Source organism: Kryptolebias marmoratus, linkage group LG24 (assembly GCF_001649575.2).
Source record: "Kryptolebias marmoratus isolate JLee-2015 linkage group LG24, ASM164957v2, whole genome shotgun sequence".
Lineage (NCBI taxonomy): Eukaryota > Metazoa > Chordata > Actinopteri > Cyprinodontiformes > Rivulidae > Kryptolebias > Kryptolebias marmoratus.
In genome coordinates, this window is record NC_051453.1 from 10,360,467 (window position 1) to 10,378,717 (window position 18,251).

The 18,251-nt window shown below is 39.7% G+C and overlaps 2 protein-coding genes across 3 annotated transcripts; both read left to right on the plus strand.

Moving 5' to 3' along the window:
* The first annotated feature begins 326 nt into the window (after positions 1-326).
* Positions 327-7,143, plus strand: hnrnpm (heterogeneous nuclear ribonucleoprotein M). Of its 2 annotated transcripts, XM_017407013.1 has the most exons (16): positions 327-385; positions 1,079-1,260; positions 2,776-2,828; positions 3,507-3,514; positions 3,675-3,768; positions 3,881-4,180; positions 4,335-4,488; positions 4,603-4,652; positions 4,747-4,804; positions 4,960-5,067; positions 5,150-5,194; positions 5,307-5,375; positions 5,467-5,568; positions 5,663-6,237; positions 6,322-6,373; positions 6,691-7,143. In XM_017407013.1, the coding sequence occupies exons 1-16, from the start codon at positions 327-329 to the stop codon at positions 6,852-6,854; spliced, it is 2,073 nt and encodes a 690-aa protein (XP_017262502.1). In that variant the 3' UTR covers positions 6,855-7,143. The 2 variants fall into 2 exon arrangements, with proteins under 2 accessions (XP_017262502.1, XP_017262503.1); XM_017407014.3 differs by lacking the exons at positions 327-385; positions 2,776-2,828 and having other exon boundaries at positions 1,127-1,260.
* A 337-nt stretch (positions 7,144-7,480) lies between these two features.
* Positions 7,481-13,588, plus strand: timm44 (translocase of inner mitochondrial membrane 44 homolog (yeast)). Its single transcript, XM_017407059.3, has 13 exons — positions 7,481-7,510; positions 7,860-7,958; positions 8,615-8,818; positions 8,932-9,012; positions 9,129-9,278; positions 9,473-9,609; positions 9,933-10,018; positions 10,580-10,672; positions 10,864-10,988; positions 11,100-11,150; positions 11,281-11,370; positions 11,832-11,942; positions 12,661-13,588. The coding sequence occupies exons 1-13, from the start codon at positions 7,481-7,483 to the stop codon at positions 12,778-12,780; spliced, it is 1,377 nt and encodes a 458-aa protein (XP_017262548.1). The 3' UTR covers positions 12,781-13,588.
* Positions 13,589-18,251: the final 4,663 nt, after the last annotated feature.

Below are 18,251 nucleotides of genomic sequence, written 5' to 3' on the forward strand. Positions count from 1 at the left end.
GCAAAATTATATTTTTCGAATTAAACATAAACCTTTGTATTTAACGCAATGAAGAATATGAATAGTTTATAAATTATTATGTTGTTATAAATATTGTTGAAGACGAGTGCTCTTATTTTGAACGTCTTTGGTGTCGTGGTACCCTTAGTTTGAAAGAAATACCGGAAGAGACTTATCTTGACCATCTTTTTAAATCGGGCAGAGCTCCGCCATTTTCCTAACAGGCAGAACGATTTGCGCAATTGAAGTCGGTTGACTCGAATATATCAACCATTTCTTTTAGTACAACTCATCGTGGTTTAATTAAGTCTTCATCTGCATTAAAAATGTCCAACGAGCAGACTGAAAATATTACCGACTCGGCAGCCCAGCCGCAGCAGCAGGGGTGAGTCGACGTTTCTTTGTTGCAACTAGCTAATTTAGCCAACCCCGGCCGACTTATAATGTTTAGCTGATTGTCTGTTATTTAAACAAACAATAAAAAGGTTTATTTAGTTCATCAAAATGTGATAAGTTATAGCTTCCGTCTTGATCCATCTAATGCTGTTTTTTGTAAGCACGACTGGCTGCATGTGTCTGGGGTCCGTCTATTTCCTGGAAATGTATATTGCGATTCGACGAACGCAAGTGAAAACGGGCTTTTCAAAATGCTTATTTTGGGATAAGCAATATATGACCTGAATTTTCCGCGCTCTTGTGTTTTGTTTTTGTATTATTCTACTAGTAGTAAGTCAAATAAGGCCTAGTTTTTTAGTGCGGCCTTTCCGCCGCCATGTGACAAACTGGCGGCCATTTTTTGTTCAAGTCGTAAACAAGCTAACCACAGCGTGAAGGCGTGAAATCTAATATATTAGCAAATGATGCCTATTAGAGCCAATTTATTAGTTTAAATACACAAATGAGCCATGCCATTCAGCTTCTTTTGTTTCTCTTTTCATACTTTGTAAAAGCCACTTTAATTGATATTTTTTTCACTTACTCCTTTAGGCTTACTATTTACAAGTGTAGCCAATATTGTTCTTTTGTTGTTGTTTCTCCTAATGAGTTACACATGGTCTTAACAATTTTCTTTATGCAGAGAAATGAATGGGAAACCCAAGATTGAATCCAGTGCGAGCAGGAAGGAGAGACCCCAGAAGAGAGGTGGAGGGGGTCGCTACGAACCTTACGGCAATGCGAATAAAAGATACCGTGTCTTTGTCAGTAACATCCCCTATGATGTGAAATGGCAAGCCCTCAAAGACCTGATGAAAGAAATAGGTAAGGTGCTTCTAGGAGTTGTGAGGCTCTAACCAAAGCAACACTTGGCCCTGCTACATGTAGAAAATAAGGATCAACATCCAGGATCATTTCGTTTGGCTGCTTCATTTTTTAAGTGCTTTTGGACGTGGACACCTTTTTTGAAGTTATTTGGAACAAAAGTTTTGGACTATGATGCTCATATTTGTCCAACAACCAAGGGGTTGCTGTGAACCTGGATGTCAGATTGAATAGAGTCCCCATTGGGCTATATTAACCTTTTGAGGTTTTTGTGAAACAGTGGGTGTAAAAACAGGTGTACTAATGTGTAAAACTCTTGGTTTGGGATCTTGAATGGCATTATGAGACGTTTATTCCCTAATGCCAATGGGAAAAAAATGGTTAGTTCTTTGGTGCAGTTTAATCATTTGGCCTTGAATCAAGGAACAGATTCATATTCACTGGAATATGTAATTATCAGTAAATGTTGAGCCCCGTGATGTTAAACTGTTGTAAACATGCACATTTTAATGTTTTGTGATGCAGCAACTTTGAATTCTGTAAACATTTTAGTCTTACACGAAGAGTTGTATAGTCACAGGGTACTGGAAAACATCAGCTGCATCATTTATTTCAAGCTCCACTTCAAGTTATGAAGGGAGTCACCCTTTGAGAAGGAGGGCATGGTATTCGTTTTGTGTCAACTGTTGAGTTAAATTGCATTTTCTTTTTTAGGTGTGACCTTGACAAGCAAAGTTTTCTCAGCAGATCTCCATGTTGTGCCACGCACAGCTATTTGCTGGGGGCTTTCTTTGGGGTACAGGTCTACAAAATAAAGCAACTTCTTTTGTACTGTCCTTGTCTCGAGAGGTTCCGTCACTGATGTCCATTTGGTGAACAGACACGTGGCCTGGAACATTGACGTGGCAGTGGTCGACGTTGCATCAAAATTCTGATATCTAATTTTTAATGCATTTTATTTTTTGTATTTTATGAATTATTCAACTTTATGAATATTGTTAAAGAAGCATCCGTTTCCTAAGAGGTGGTCGTCAAGATTATGAGCATTTTTAGACTCCGCTGATGGAAGAGTGTTTTGATGCATTAGCTGGAAGTTTAAAATGGTAAAATCTGACAAAGCGCACGTAGGCTTGAACTGAAATGGACTGAAGGGTTGTATGGGGCTTTTCCTAACTTGAAAAGGTATGGTCAATCATCTTCATATGTGGTGTTCACCGTAATATGTCGAAATAGGAAGGCTGTTGGGCATTTCAACAGCTGGTTTCCTCTTGGTGTTTTGGGAGCATTCCACCAAGGACAGTCTAAGAAGTTTTATTAATATCTTTCTTTAAAAACCCAAGCTTATTTTTTGTAGACCTGTACCATATTGTGCTGCTGAGGTGCAGGGGGAAGGCTGAAGACTAGCAGTCTGAGCTCACTGTCGACGGCCGCCCTCCTTGTTTCTACTCTAAACCCCCATTGTTCTCTCGGCTTCTCTCCCCTTGGTGTGTGTCGTCTCTGGAATCTGATTTTTAGTGGGTGAGGTAACATACGTGGAACACTTAATGGACGCAGAAGGCAAATCGAGGGTAAGTGCAAATACATACAAATCTATGATTAAGCCTAGACAAACCTGTGTTTGTCAGCTTTGGTTTCTTTATTTAAATTGTTGGGACTTGTTCAGATAAAGAATCCTGGTGGAGTTCTGAGATGGTGACATGCTGGAGGTGTTTATTTGGTGCCGTCTGTGGCACTGATTAGAGGCCTTAATGAAGGGTTGATGTTCTTAAATAGGACTTCAGCTTTTCTCGTATTCAATCCTGTTGATTGCATTAGCTGTCAATGTCCCTTTTGGTTGCTGAATTTGCTCCTTATGATCTTAAGGGATTTAGTTGGCAAAAGGTTGTTACAAGCTGTTAGATGGTTTGTTAAACATAACCATTTCATAGATCTGTTTTACTGGAAAATAGCTCTCAAATGTTTATTGTGTGGAGCCCATTCTCATTGTGGAGTCTCTTCCCTTTGGATGTTTGAAAAAAGCTCTCGACTTTTACTACAGTTGCCTTTGTCACTGACTGGATGAAACAAAAAAAGAGTAAAATGTGTGTAGTTGTTGCCAAGACTATAGGCTTGTGTTTAAATTTTGTGTGTGCATGAATGTTTTGTTTTACTACATGTCAATTAAACCAACTATTAAACATTACATTTACTAATTTTATTTTTTTGTTTTTACTGTGTTGCCTGTTCTGATTACTTCAATCAAAAAGGGTTGTGCGTAAGTACATTTCATTTATTACCATTTCCAACCGTAGGTCTTAATATGTTAGTTTAACGAAACTAAATGTCATCCTGCTTAGACTATACAACTATGTTCGCTTTGCCAAACCAGCATGCAGTAAACATCCAGGTGTTTTAAGTTTATTTGTTTCTTTTAGCGTTGTTGAGTTTAGGACTGAAGAACTAATGAAGAAAGCTGTGGAAAAGGTCAACAAGCATAACCTCAATGGGCGACCCCTAAAAGTCAAAGAGGTACACTGCATGGAAAAATAATAAAAACAAATGTTGGTTGTTTTTCCAATTAGAGTGATGTTTTAATTCTGGTTTAGCTTGAGGGGTTTCTCACTTTTTGTCCTTTTTATAGGACCCTGATGGCGTCATTGCCCAGAGAGAAATCAACAAGTCTCAAGGTGGTCCCCCAGGAGGCCATGGTGGGATGGGAGGGATGGGCGGCATGGATCGGATGGGCGGCATGGATCGGATGGGCGGCATGGATCGGATGGGCGGCATGGATCGGATGGGCGGCATGGATCGGATGGGCCCAGGACCAACCGGGCCCATGGTCAACATTCCTCCCAGCCTGTTGAACAACCCGAACATCCCCAACGAGATCATTCACGGCCTACAAAATGGCAGGATTGGAAGCACCATTTTTGTGGCAAATGTGAGGCTCTCTGTTGTTTTTGTCATAATTTTGAAAGGATTTTAGTTTTATAAAACAAATTGGTATTGGTTGCAACACAAAGTGAGAAACTTGGGGATAGGTTAACATTTTTAAGTCATCTCTCACCTAAATGTCTTTTTTTTTCTGCTTACAGCTTGATTACAAAGTTGGATGGAAAAAGCTGAAGGAGGTGTTCAGCATGGCGGGTGTGGTGGTGAGGACAGACATTCTGGAGGACAAGGATGGAAAGAGCAGAGGCATGGGCACAGTGACATTTGAAATGCCCATTGAAGCAGTCCAGGCTGTCTGTATCCTTTATCATATACTAACGATTGGCCTGTCTTTTTATTCAAAATCATTTGTCCATTGGGATTTTGTTGTTTTCTGGTTTGTCTTGTGCATTTTCCTAAATGCCTTTGCAGCTATGTTCAATGGACAGCTCTTATTTAACAGAACTATGCACGTTAAACTGGTACGTTGCTGAGCCTTGTTTTTATATTAGATCATTTTATGGTCAGTTCATGAGGATCGTTTAAATGAGGGGGTTTTTTTGTGTATGTATCCAGGATGAAAAATCCCTCCCCAAAGACTTTGGGCAGCCAGACAGAGCAGCTGCTCTTCCTCGTAAGTATACACCACACTTTTATTTTATTTTATTTTTTAAGTAGAAGAGGAACAGTAATATTGTGAATTATCAAATTTATCCAATTTGGATTTTCAACCATACAATTTCTTGTGCCAAGAAGATGTTGAATTTTACCCATTTGCCTCCAAACCAGGTGGGCTAAGTGGCGTTGGTTTGGGCCTCGGACCTGGTGGTCAGCCTATTGATGCAACAATGCTCAACAGAGGTGGTGGTGGAGGGATGGGAAACATGGGCCCTGGAGGTAACAAGCTTTAGTGTTTAGTTTTCTTTCAGGTCATAAGTAATAAAACACAAGCACTCATTATCACTATTCTCACCTGCAGGAGTGGATGGAATGGGGTTTGGCAACATGGGTCGCATGGGAGGAGGTAAGTTGTTTGGTTTTTTAACCTTTGTTTGGATTCATGTCATTATATGCTTTATTTTTTTATAATCACATTGAACCACTTGTATCTGCCATTAAAAGTTTGTTGGTTTCAGGAATGGACAACTTTGGTGGAATGAACAACATGGATCGATTTGGCTCTTCAGGAATGGGGCGAGTGAATGGTAAGGCGATGTTGTGACAGCCTGAAAGAGAGCGTGGCACTTCCCATCTTTTGCCAGACGTTTCTAATGATTTTGTCTTTTCTGTTGTCAGAGATGGACCGTGGGGTTGGTGGTGGTTTTGACAGGGAATTTGGACGAAATGAAATTGGAATGTCTCGCAATAATTTTGGAGACTCCTTTGAAAGAGGAATGGGTTAGTACTTCCAGGATTTGTTTGAGAGCTCCTGTAAATCTCTGAAGTTCATTTCTCACATCCTCCTGTGGATTTTGTTTACTTTCTTGTGTAGGTAACTCAATGGGTATGGAACGCATGAACTCTGGAATGGACCGCCTTGGAAGTAACATGGATCGCATGGGAGGGATGGGCATGGACAGGATGGATCGCGTGTCTGACCTGGATAGGCTGGGGTCTGGGTTTGACCGTATGGGCTCAGGGATGGACCGGCTGGGGCCCAGTATGGACAGGCTTGGACCAGGCCTGGACCGCATGGGATCTAGCATGGATCGCCTTGTCCCTGGTGGGTTTGACCGTCTAGGCCCATCTAGTTTGGAACGCATGGGTTCCAGCATAGATTTTAGCTCCACAATGGGCATGGATCGCATGGGCAGCACTGGACTTGATAGAATGGGAAGCAGCTTTGATCGCATGGGATCCGCCGGAGGGCTCGACCGCTTTTCCTCCGGTGGCTTCGACCGCATGAGCTCTGGGATGGACCGGATGGGATCTGGAGGCGTTGGTGGCCAGTTCGATCGCTCCGGTGATCTGGATCGTGGGTTTGGTGGGAATTCCTTCGGGGGAGCTGGGGGACCTGGAACTGGCGGAGGCAATGTCAGGAAGGGATGCCAGATCTTTGTCAGAAATGTAAGTGTACACAATATGTTAGGATTAATTCATCCCGAAAGCTCCTCTGTTTTTAAGAGATTTCAATTGAACTTTGTTTTTCAGCTACCATTTGACTTCACCTGGAAGATGCTGAAGGACACCTTCAATACATGCGGTAAACATGGTTTGTTGTTTCTTTGAAATAAATGTGAGATTTGTTTTTTGATCCAGTTGTAGGGAACCTGAGGAAGTGGATTGTTCAATTTAAATATTGTCCTGTAAGCAATGGAATTTAAAAAAAAGTGTTAAGCAACTTTATATCAACAGATTATACAAGTTAGTTTTTAAATACAGCTCCAAGAGCGAAATCTAAACAAACTTTTTGTACAGGTAAACATGCCTGTTAACAGAGAAAAAACAACACTATGACAAACAGAAAAATGTTTTTAAAAATTAAAATCACACCCCACATTTTTCTTTGTCCCTGTGAAGGTATGGTCCAGTATGCTGATATCAAAATGGAAAATGGCAAATCCAAGGGCTGTGGTGTGGTTCGCTTTGACAACCCTGAAACTGCTGAGCGTGCCTGCCGAACCATGAACGGCTATCGCCTGAATGGAAGAGAGATCGACGTTAGGATTGATAGAAACGCATAACTCACACATTTATGTTGCTTCTGACAGCTTTGGTCAATAATGACTACTTACTCTGCATGATCAGAATTGCTCTCCATCATACATTGTTTAGTAGATATTTGTAAGTGAAAGTTATTTTAGTTCATAACTTGTCAAAGTAAATGTTTTTAGTTTTTCCTCATATTGGTATTCTACATTTTAGAGACCAAACTTTTATCTTTTTTTTTTTTCTTTCATTCTATTATGCTTCACCTGGCATTGCCTTTTTGTTGTGAGATGTTTTGATAAATAAATCTCAGCAAATAAAAAATCTTTTTGGTGTATTTATTGCTGCTCAATGAAGTCTGGTACACCTATGTCCTGTTTTAATGCTTTGTTTTACTAAAGGGTGATCATGATCTTGTAAACTTAATAATTTGTGGGAGAGAAAGTTAAAATCTGACCACTTTTAGTCCCTGGGGGAAATTAATTTGTAGCTCAGAAGTCCATGCAACTCTTTTTAGCATACCAAGTAAAAAAAAAAAAAAAAAGCCAAATAAATGCATAGTATTTGAAAGAATCGCTAAATATTTCACAATCATGGGCGTGTTCTCAGAGCGGAAGTGGAAGGTCAGCACCGGAAACGGGTCATAATTGCGACATTCATCATGGCGGCCCCCATGTGTCAGTGTTATCAGGTGAGCCCTTGAGACGTTTTGTTTTAAACTTCATCACTTAAACTATATAATAAAAGCAGGGTGGCATAAACGATACATATATTATGTCAGATTTACTCTTGCTACTGAATATTACGACTTTTTTACCTGCATTGCTAGCATTAGCTAAGTTAGCTCTCATGATATGCGGCGGAATTTTGCATGTTTGGACTTTATATGTATGTTTAAAATAAAAAGTGTTTATTGTTTAAAGTAACATGCCCATATTACGTCTCAAAATAATTCTCAGTGATGTAGTGATTTACCTCTGTGTTAAGTTCAAAGCTTTGCCCCAATCCGGGTGTTGACACAAGTTTGTGTTTGTGTCCAGATGTGTATAAGAAGAGGCTTGGTAGCATCTCCTTCCTCCTACTTACTCTTTCCAAACAGACCCAATGTTTACAGGATCCTCTTCAGAACCTCTCCACAGGTACTGCCACCTCTTTTTGCACAGCTTAGAAATAAAGGACTTTTAATAAGCTTGTATTTATTATTCTTGTCATATATTTGCCTACTACTAACAATGAAGCAAGGCCTATTGTTTATTATACAATGTAGATTTTACTTAACAGGTTGAAGTGCAATTTTTGTTTGTAGACTTTTATGAAAACATGTTGTTTGCAGAAACATGAAGTCTGCAGTCCACAGGAAGTGCCCACAAAGGGAAATGTTGCATTTCATTTTTTTGTAACCTAATTGTCTCTTCTAAGGTCATATGTTGAAAGGGTCTTCAACGGTTTTTTTGGACATCGAATGATTTTTTTCCCCATTTTCTATCCAGTTCTTACACCTAACTTTTTCAGAGGAAGGAGTTTTGGTATTGTTGTTTTTTTGTTTGTTTCTGAAGCCACCTCACTCTGGCCTATGAATCATTCATTTACGTAGGTTTCTAAACTGTTCTTTAAAATAGTTTATTAGCACCAGCAAGGTGATTCCCAAAGAGCTATTACCTAAAAACTTGACTTACATTAAATGATCAGCAGAAGGGTATGAATCTTTCAGATCTTTGATGGATTTTTTTCCAGTTTCTTTTTATGGCTTGCTTTATTTTAATTAAACCTGTTCTTGTTGTTGTTTTTTATCCAGGTGTCCCAGTCTCCCCTGCTTCATGTAAGGTATTTATCGGGGGAGAAGGGTGGTGGCAGGAAGGGTTTCCTTGGAGAGTTTCTGGATAACCTGAAACAAGAGTTGAACAAGAACAAAGAAATGAAAGAAAACATTAAGAAATTCCGAGAAGAAGCCAAAAAACTCGAGGAGTCAGATGCACTGAAACAAGCTCGAAGGAAATATGTTAGTATTCAGCCCCATACAAAATCACTGCTAAGCTGTAAGCTCTAACAATTCCCTGTCACAATCAGTATTTTATCTTTTGACACATAGTTCTCGCCTCTGTCTTTACACAGAAAAATATAGAATCAGAAACAGTGAAGACATCCGAGGTCCTGAAGAAGAAGTTGGAAAACATTTCTGATACGGTTAAAGAGGTGAATGTGACGTGCATCTTGTTGTGATGTTAGCTTCTCTTCTGATTGATCCGTCATGAAGTTGCTGTAAAAGTTAATGCAGCCAGTTTTTAAAACATGTTTGTGTGTTCGGACAGGGGCTGGAAGAGGTCAGTCGCTCAGACATCGGGAAGAAAATCAAAGAGGGGATGGAGGAAGCTGCCAAAACCGCAAAGACCTCTGCAGAGTCTGTCTCTAAGAGCGGAGAAATGTTGGGGAAGACTGGTGCATTCAAAGCAATATCTCAGGTATGCAATTGCTAATGGCTTTAATGTTTTGCTAGTTCGTTTTCTTTCTGTTCTTTTTTAATTCCCTAGATGAAGTAATAATACATGTGCCCATTACATATAATAGTGGGAAGTAAGATTTCTGAACGCTAAAACTGAATCTTGGAAGTCTTGTTTTTTTTTTCTTTGTTTCCTGTTCATTACTCTGTCTGCAGGGGATGGAGAGTGTGAAGAAAGAGATTGGCGATCTTGGCCACACTGGCCCATACAGGCCTCCACCTAGGCTACGGAAGAGGACCGAGTTCTCCTCTAAAGGTGCTGGGGATGACAAAAAGATCTTCGAAGCCAACGAGTACGTGAGTGCAATTCTCTTGCCCCAATAATGACAAGTAGTTCAGAGAAAAGGGTTTTTTCCCACTAAGGCTCTCTTTTTTTAATCATTAGTAATAAAAAATACAAAAAGATGAAAGTTGCAGCTTTCAGAATTAAGCACACTGTTGAATGTGCAAAGACTAATTAGAAGTTGGGTTGTTATTTTCAGCATTTAAGTAACCTCTGTTAGAATGGCCAGTGTTTTGTTTACTGACTTATTATTGTAACATGACAGTATTTTTCTGTCTGAGCTGAAATCAGTCAGAGTGATGTTTGTGTTGCTCCACTTTGTGTTGGTTTTAGGGAAGCTATGGGAGTGGTGCTCCACAAAGACTCCAAGTGGTACCAGCAGTGGAAAGACTTCAAAGACAACAATGTGGTCTTTAACAGTAAGGACCAAATAACTTGGGAATCTTTTTTAATTTGTCTTTGTGTTCGCTTTTTAGAAATCTGTTCATTTTGAAAATGCTCTAATCCAACCACCAAACTGTAGATGATGAGATAGCAGGTTTCATGTTTATTAGGCTGGCATGTATGTGATGTTGCAACGATTGAGGGCTTTGTACAGTTCCAGGCAGGTAAATTTATTCAACTATATCAGTTAATTAGGTAATAAAAAAACAGGCATAATATATATTTGTGTTGTGATCTGAGCAGAGAATACTTTACTCACTGTCAAGTTTAAATGCCTCTGCTCTCAGCAGTGACCGAAAGAGGCAATCAATGAAGGGTTGTGCTGAGGATCAGGTGGAGAATGTAAAAATTGGGCAGAATAGTTTTAGACAGGTGAAAAATTACCCAGGTTGTTGTCATTACATTGCACAAAATCAACAGATTTGAAGCTGAAGTAGCAACATCAGCATTTTTTGTAAATATTCAATGCTGAGTATTTACAAATATTAGTTTTTCAAATATTAAAATCTGACCCGCTCTCCTCACGTTATCCAAAGGATTCTTTGAGATGAAGATGAAGTACGATGAGAGCGACAATGTCTTAATCAGAGCATCGCGTGCCGTCACTGACAAGATGACCGACATCATCGGTAAGGGACCTCCAGCCTGGCGATGAAGAAATCAGATAATATTCATTGCTTCTCCTGTAACTGTGTTGATTTTAGGTTTGGTTTTCCAAGACCTTGTTTTATTTGTGCAGGAATTTGATATTCCTGACCTGCTGTGTTTGAAGATTCTTTTTTTAAAATTCAGTTCTTTTTTTTTATTATTCCATTTTTAGGAGGCATGTTTTCCAAGACAGAAATGTCTGAGGTTCTGACAGAGATCTTGAAGGTGGACCCGTCTTTTGACAAGGATTCTTTCCTCAAGCAGTGTGAACGAGACATCATCCCAAATATACTGGAGGTAGGTCGAACTCCAAACAAGCATTTGTTGAAAGTCAGTGGAGATCTTATAGTTTGGGTTTAAACAGGATTTTGTTAAAAGCCATAAATTTGTTGTTCTGTTCTCATACAGGCGATGATCAGAGGGGAGCTGGAGGTTTTGAAGGACTGGTGCTACGAAGCGGTAAAGTCTTCCTCAGCTCCATTCAGAGAGCATTGTTTACATCTCTGCAGCGCCTGTATTGACAGCTGTGCACATTAACTGTGAAATGTGTTGTGATGTTGTCGTCTTTAACCTCTGTCTGTTTCTGCAGACGTACAGCCAACTCGCTCATCCAATTCAGCAAGCCAAGGCCATGGGGTTTAAGTTTGACTCTAAGATTCTGGACATAGACAGTATTGACGTAAGTTATTCAAATCTTTTTCAAGAGTAGCATTCAGGCTTATAGAGAGGTGGCACTCTGAAGCGTGGATTCAAAGTGCTCACTAGTTTGTTCAATGATGTTCATTAATGAGTAAGATTAGAATACTGACATAGTTTATTTTGATATTTACTAACTTACATAGAACCTTATTCAGGTTAAGTTTATCTGACAGAGTAAAAATCTTTCTGAGGTTATTATCTGACACATGTCCCTGAAAACATAACATCAGCAAATAACCTAACTGTATGTTGTTACCAAAAACTTAACTCTGGAAACTGACACCATCTAAGATTAGAAACTATAATCCTCCTTTCTGTCGGTGAATGCCCAACAGTTTTGAAAACTAAATCGTAGGCTCTGCAGACTGATTTGAATCATTTTAAACTCTTGTAATATGTTGTTTTTAATCTTCTCTCTTATGTGTGTGTCGTCTTCTCCAGCTGGCTATGGGTAAAATGATGGAGCAGGGCCCAGTGCTGATTATAACCTTCCAGGCTCAGATGGTCATGGTGATTCGAAACACCAAGGGAGAGGTGGTGGAGGGAGACCCCGTGAGTGGAAACAACTCTGCTTATATGACATTTATGATCTTTCTAGACCTGCCATTTGATAAGAGCCGCTAATCTTTTAAATGGAAATGAGCTGTATGTGTTATAAAATAACACAGAGCGTCAGCTGGTATTTTACTGTAATCAGAAGAGAGTTACAGTAATGTTAAAGTGTCTTTAGAGGAGGTAAGGAGAAAGGGAGTGTCTGAAGCCATCTGTAAAACAGTGGAGGTTCGTTTTCCAAACACATTTATGTCCCTATACATGATTCATTAGAAGGATTTATTGAGCCACTGAGGCCACGTTTAGGTGTGTGGGCAAGGCTTTTATGTCGCTGGAAAATATCTTTATGAGCTGTAACTCAGCCATCACATTCCCTCAGGGAACATTGGGACTGTTGTAAACAGCTAATAGGTCAAGGTGCTCACTTTGTCGCATGCTTCTGGCTCCTGTCCAGTTCTCAGGCTACAATACTAATAATAGTACTGACATTAAAGCTGGCCGACCTGCTCTCTTTTGATTTTATTAGATGAGCTTTGTATGTGTCTTTTATGGACTGCATTCTGATGAGAGCCTTTCTAAATCATTAAGTCTCATTAACTTAGAAATAACATAAGTTTTATGGTTTTTGACTGAACATGGCTTATATTAAGATTCTTTCAGTAGAGAAGTGTTATCATACAATTAAGAGATCGTGCGTCATCAGTCTTTCCCGTTTCAGGAGAAAGTGCTCAGGATGATGTACGTGTGGGCTCTGTGTCGAGACCAGGAAGAGCTGAATCCATATGCTGCCTGGAGACTACTGGACATCTCTGCTTCGAGCACTGAGCAGATCCTCTAAGACTCTTTAATATGCACAAAACACACTCACCCAGGGGGAGAATCATGTTCTTGATCTGGTCCAGGAGCTGGCTGCGAAGATGGGAGGAAGAGGAAGACCTGTAGAGATCAGCAAAGTGGGCTCATTTCACCACCCAAACACTGTGGAGGAGTGCTGCTAAAGGTGCCTCTCTGTCTTTTTCATAACTTTTTCTTTTTTGGGGTTTGGCCTGTTTTTTTTTTTCTTTGAGTTGTTTTTGACTATTCCTCTAACTCACACTAGAGGGCAGCAGAGCACCAACAACATTCACCCAATGTACTTTTCTGTAGCCGGGCTGTTGTTCCTGGGATTCAAAAGAGAAATAAAAATATTTAACTAAGTTTCAGCAAATAAATTATGACTTTGACAAAAGACCTAGAAAGCTACAAAGTGGTTTTATAACCATTGTTGTGTACATCAGGTTATTGAAAACTGCAGCCACCGCCTGTGTAATCTGTCCGTTAAAGACTCTTCTTCTGATTTATTGTCATTTTATTGGCCAGTTGTATCAGTGCCAATCAGAGCTCTCCCATCTTCAGCATCAAGGACTATTACTCTTGTTTGTATGATAATCATCCAATGTAATTATTAAACTGTCAGCAGGTCTATATTTATTAGGAGAAATAAAGAAGAACCCTCTTTTTCACATGAACAGATATTTTGTAAACACGTTTGTCAAGCTTCTACCTTGGAAATGGTTTAGTTCGCCCTCAGTTTTGAGGAATATTTTGTAATTCCTTAATGGGCGGTTTCTATTTTTTTTTCCTTTTTTAATATTAAATCCTTTCTGGAAAACAAACAATCAAAATTCTGGTGATTTTCAGTTACATTTCCATCACAGAGCTTTCTCTTCAGTGACGTTGTGCAGGTAGAAAACAAATGACCTGGCTTGAATTGAACTTTTTAGTTTGAAAGAAAGGGTTAGGCCAAAATGGACCTCTATTAGATTTAACATACCTTCAGTATACTGCCAGGTTTAGGTCTCACCAGCGACAGTAATTTGTGCCATCCTGCGGTTCTGTTCAGTGTTTCCGAGCAGCTCATTGTTCAAGCTTCAGTGCTGCTAAAGGTTATAAGTCACTGCGTGTTATGTGCCATGTGGTTGCTGTATCTACCAGAGCCATATGGCTCTGAATAATTAGCAACCGTAACCTCCTTTCATGGATGTGACCAACAACAGAAGCTGTGAAACCTAATTGGTACCAAGAGGTTTTGTCTTTGGTCACTTTGCATATCTTTGAAAAGCATGCTGGCAGTGCAAAAAAAATCACTTTTAATATGAAGGTCATCATTGAGAAGTAATTTAAAAGGACACTTTGTCCTCATCACAAATCTGAAGTTCAGTTTTGTGCTGCTCTGTCTTGCTGCATGTGACAGTTTATCTGTTTACATGAGGTGAGTGTGTTCAGGTTCAATCCAAAGCTTTTCTCCGGTCAAACATAAAGAAAATATTTTCAATGTGTTTTCCTTATTGGGATTACCGTATTTGGCTTAATTTTATAATGCCTCTACCTATTTTCCCACGTTTCTTGATTTTATGATCTTGCTCTTTAAAACATTTTTTCTGTGTGTAGATGCTTTGAGTTCAAAGTGTGATCACATCTCAGCAGCTTGATGTTGATCAGCACCAGTAGTTGGACCTCCCAGAAAAGCAGAGCAGGATGTAGTGTTGCGTGAATTCTGTCGGAGAGAGGGATTGATTACAGTAGCCTCGGATGCAAAGGTGGTGGGCAGTTTGGTAACAAGCTTGCACTCCTCCTGTGTGCCTGCAGCTCCACCTGGATGATGAATTCTGACTTTTCCAGGGCTGTGCTGAGGTTGCAGCTTCCAGCTGAAGTGCTCATCGCTCACAATGCACCCCTGACGCTCGCTCTGTGTCCGAACGAATATGCAGCAAGGCCACCCTGGAGAATTCACAGCCTTAAAGTGTGGTCAGACACCTACTGACCAACAGGAAACATCTATATGTCAAGAGCATTCATGCCAATTGACTGGAAAGCTTACAGGTAGTGTCATAAGGCTGCAAAGTATTGGACTGTCGAAAAGAAATTCATGTGGAACTTCAGGTTAAAACAGATCCTTGAAACTGCAAAGTGTCATTTAACAAGTAAATGTTATGAAAGTCAGTTTTCAGTCTACTTTTTTGCTTCTTTATTTTGCAAAGTTTCTAAAGAAAATAGTTGTGGGAGCTCCAAACTCTTAAGGTGCTGAAACAGTTACTGCAAATCACACCTTTTAATTATAAAACTACACACGACTAAATAATACACCAAAAGAATGGCATCTTCCATTTTTTTTTATCTTTTAGGCTTTACCAAAATCACTTTTTTCATTGCTTGCATTCAAAATATTTTAAAATGTTAAAATATGGAAATCAGCAGACTAGTTTTATCTCATCTAAAAACCAGTTTTAATAACTAACCTTGGTGCAAGGGGAGTAAAGACGCCCAACCCCACCCCCCACCCCCCACAGCCCTGATTATAATGGATGCACGCGTGGAAACGCGAGCACTTAACAGTTCTGTGTTGTGAACTTTGCAGAAATGTTTTGCTCTGACTCAAACCCGCGATGCAAACGTCCCGGTGAAGGTGACATCTGAGCAGACACATGCATACAGAAGTGCTCGGTCAAGGAAGTCAAGAAAGTGGGGCATCAAGTGTCACAAACGCTCTCTGCTTTGACGTGTGAGTGGTGACATCCCACCGTGGCCTTAGATCCAGGTTAGCAGCTGCAACAGGACTAACTGGCTGAGTGACTACACCCCAACAAAAGAGACAGGTTAAAACAACGATGGTTAATTAGAATTTTGCACATATACTCGTTATTTATAGGAAAGAAATGTTTACATCAAGATTTACAGTCTAGATTTTATTATGCTTCACCTTTGTTCTCTGTTCTGCTTATTTTTTTATCACACATGCAAATCTTCGAACACACGACACATTCCCTCACCTGTCAGCCGTTCTTTTATTCAACATCCGCCCCAGTTCCTCTCTCCTCCGTCATCTGTCTGATGCCCCATTAACTATCCTGTCCTTGAGCTCCCCTGGCACTCCGTCTCCTTTAGGGTGATTTCACCAGCATTGTACTTTTCTCTAATCCCTCTTCCATCCAATTATCTGTTTTAATAGATTTTCTGCTGAGACTAAACTATGCAGGTTAGACGTACTACTGCATCATTTTTCTGTCTGGTCATTTTCACTTCCTACAGCACTATACTGGCTGACAGCTGTTCACTTTTCTTGTGCCAAGAAAAAAAAAAAAAAGCGTCAGAGGTTTTCATGTGGGCTTAATGCAACATGACATTGTTCTTACTTGATGGCCGCGCTGACTGCTACAACAACTCTCTGATGTGTGTGGTTTGAAAAAAAAAAAGGGCTTCAGATGAGGTTCAGCTCATGTTTTTGTTCGGTCACTTTGACCCAGATTCACCATTGCAGTGGCACACTGTGCCAACAAGTTAGTTCATGAGTCAAACTGCAGTCTCGTAGAAAGGTCAGGAGTGTGTTTAGTGGAGGAGGGGATTTTTGCATCCACAGAGTTTTGAAACAAAGTTGTGTAAAAATCACATTTTTGCTATCCCCTGTTGTATTTGTCTGTCTCTGGGGATGTCCTTTAATAAAGGTATGAGAAAATTACTAATTACAGAAGGACTATTGTCTAGATGGATTTCTCTCTGAGCTTGTAATTCCATCATAAATATATTTTCATGGTTTTTCAAAGCCCACACATCTTTGATACAAAAGAAAATCAATTTAGAAATTTTGCATGGCACAGTTGTAAACAAAGATCTTATGTGTTCTGTTAACGTTCAGATTATGCTCAATATCTGTAAAAAGAACCAAGTTATAGATACTTTTGTTTTGGCTAAGGTTGATTAGCTGTCACGGCCATCTTGATGTGGGCTGACTCCAGAAGTTAGTTGTGTATCAACTTGTGTAACCTTTACTCTCTGAAAGTTTCATTTAAATCTGTTCAGTGATTTGTGGGATTTTTTGAGAGAGAGCTGCTGAAATGAACCATTTATTTGCACTTCTGTCTGTCTGTAACTTATTTAATCACACACACACACACACACACACACACACACACACACACACACACACACACACACACACACACACACAGTGTTGCTAATAGTAGTTACATTCCCAACATTTATCATTTTAAAGAAGACACAACTTTACAAATTAATGATATGAAAGTGCTAGAACAATTATAAACACCAAATACAAAATTGTATTTTTTAAATTGATCATATACTACATTTATTTTTCAGCAGACATAGAGGAGGCCATAAAAGTGAGTTTCTAAAAACCAAAAATCAAAACATCCAATGGGACAAAAACTGCATCTAAGAGAGGAAAATTTAGGTTTCTTGTTATTCAGGTAGAAATATTTTAAACTTCCGTTTGGTTCAATCACCACACATTTAAATTACGATCCTCCTTCAGAGGTTATCCTTTTTATCTTCTCATAAAGCTGCACTTGTTATTTCAACTCTAACAGTGTTCAAGATCTAATATCAAGTAGCTGCCTCCCTGTGAGAGTTAGCGGTCAATATATTCTTATCTCATTTTCATATATTGTTCCAGACCCCTGAGATTAACAGTGATATCAAACTTTAGACACATGTTATGAAAATCTCTTCAGCTTTTGGAAGAACGAAGGCAAAGAAGATGGGAAGACGAGAAAGAGGCAGAAATTAAAATGGTTGTGTGCTGAAAGATAATACTTGTTTAGCATTGTAAATGAATTTCAGCGCAGGATGCTGTTTTGTTGAGGGGTCAGGAGTTCAGCAGGGAAAGTGCTTTCGAACAGGCCGTTGTGTCGCCATATCATGCACGTCCAGGGAGCAGCAGGACACAGCAGACGTGCCAGAACTCCCACAGCCAACATTACAGCATTAAATGTGGGAAGATGGCTCTTAGCGAATGAATATGTCAAACACAGCTCGGTGTATCTGCATGTACTAATGCTGATGAATGCTCTCTGAGGCTGGATCACGCTCAGCGTGGGCACGGAAAGGGTCTCTAAAGGTCACGAAACACAAAGAGTTGTTTAAAAAAAATGCATGCTTTTAGTTCAGTGGTTGAACGACGCATTTTTTCCTCAAACAAATCTGATTCAGTGAAGTTAAAAGTTCATAATTGGAAATATATTCACAAAAATATATATACAGTGTATAAAAAAATATATATTACAATTATTATGAGTCTCATCCATTAGCCAGTTTCTGCTTCAATTCCATTATCACCTCTCTCCCCACAACCCCCCGTCCTCTCAGCCCTCATTCTAAATCGAATCCCCCCGTCCACCAAAGACACCATCAGCACGCCCACTCTAATTGCAGGGAGCAGACTCTTTATAAGAACACAGATTCTGCTGAGAGGCGGAAAAACAATGGAAGCAAATGCTGTTTTTATTGATCAGCCAGTGTCTCTGTCCTCCC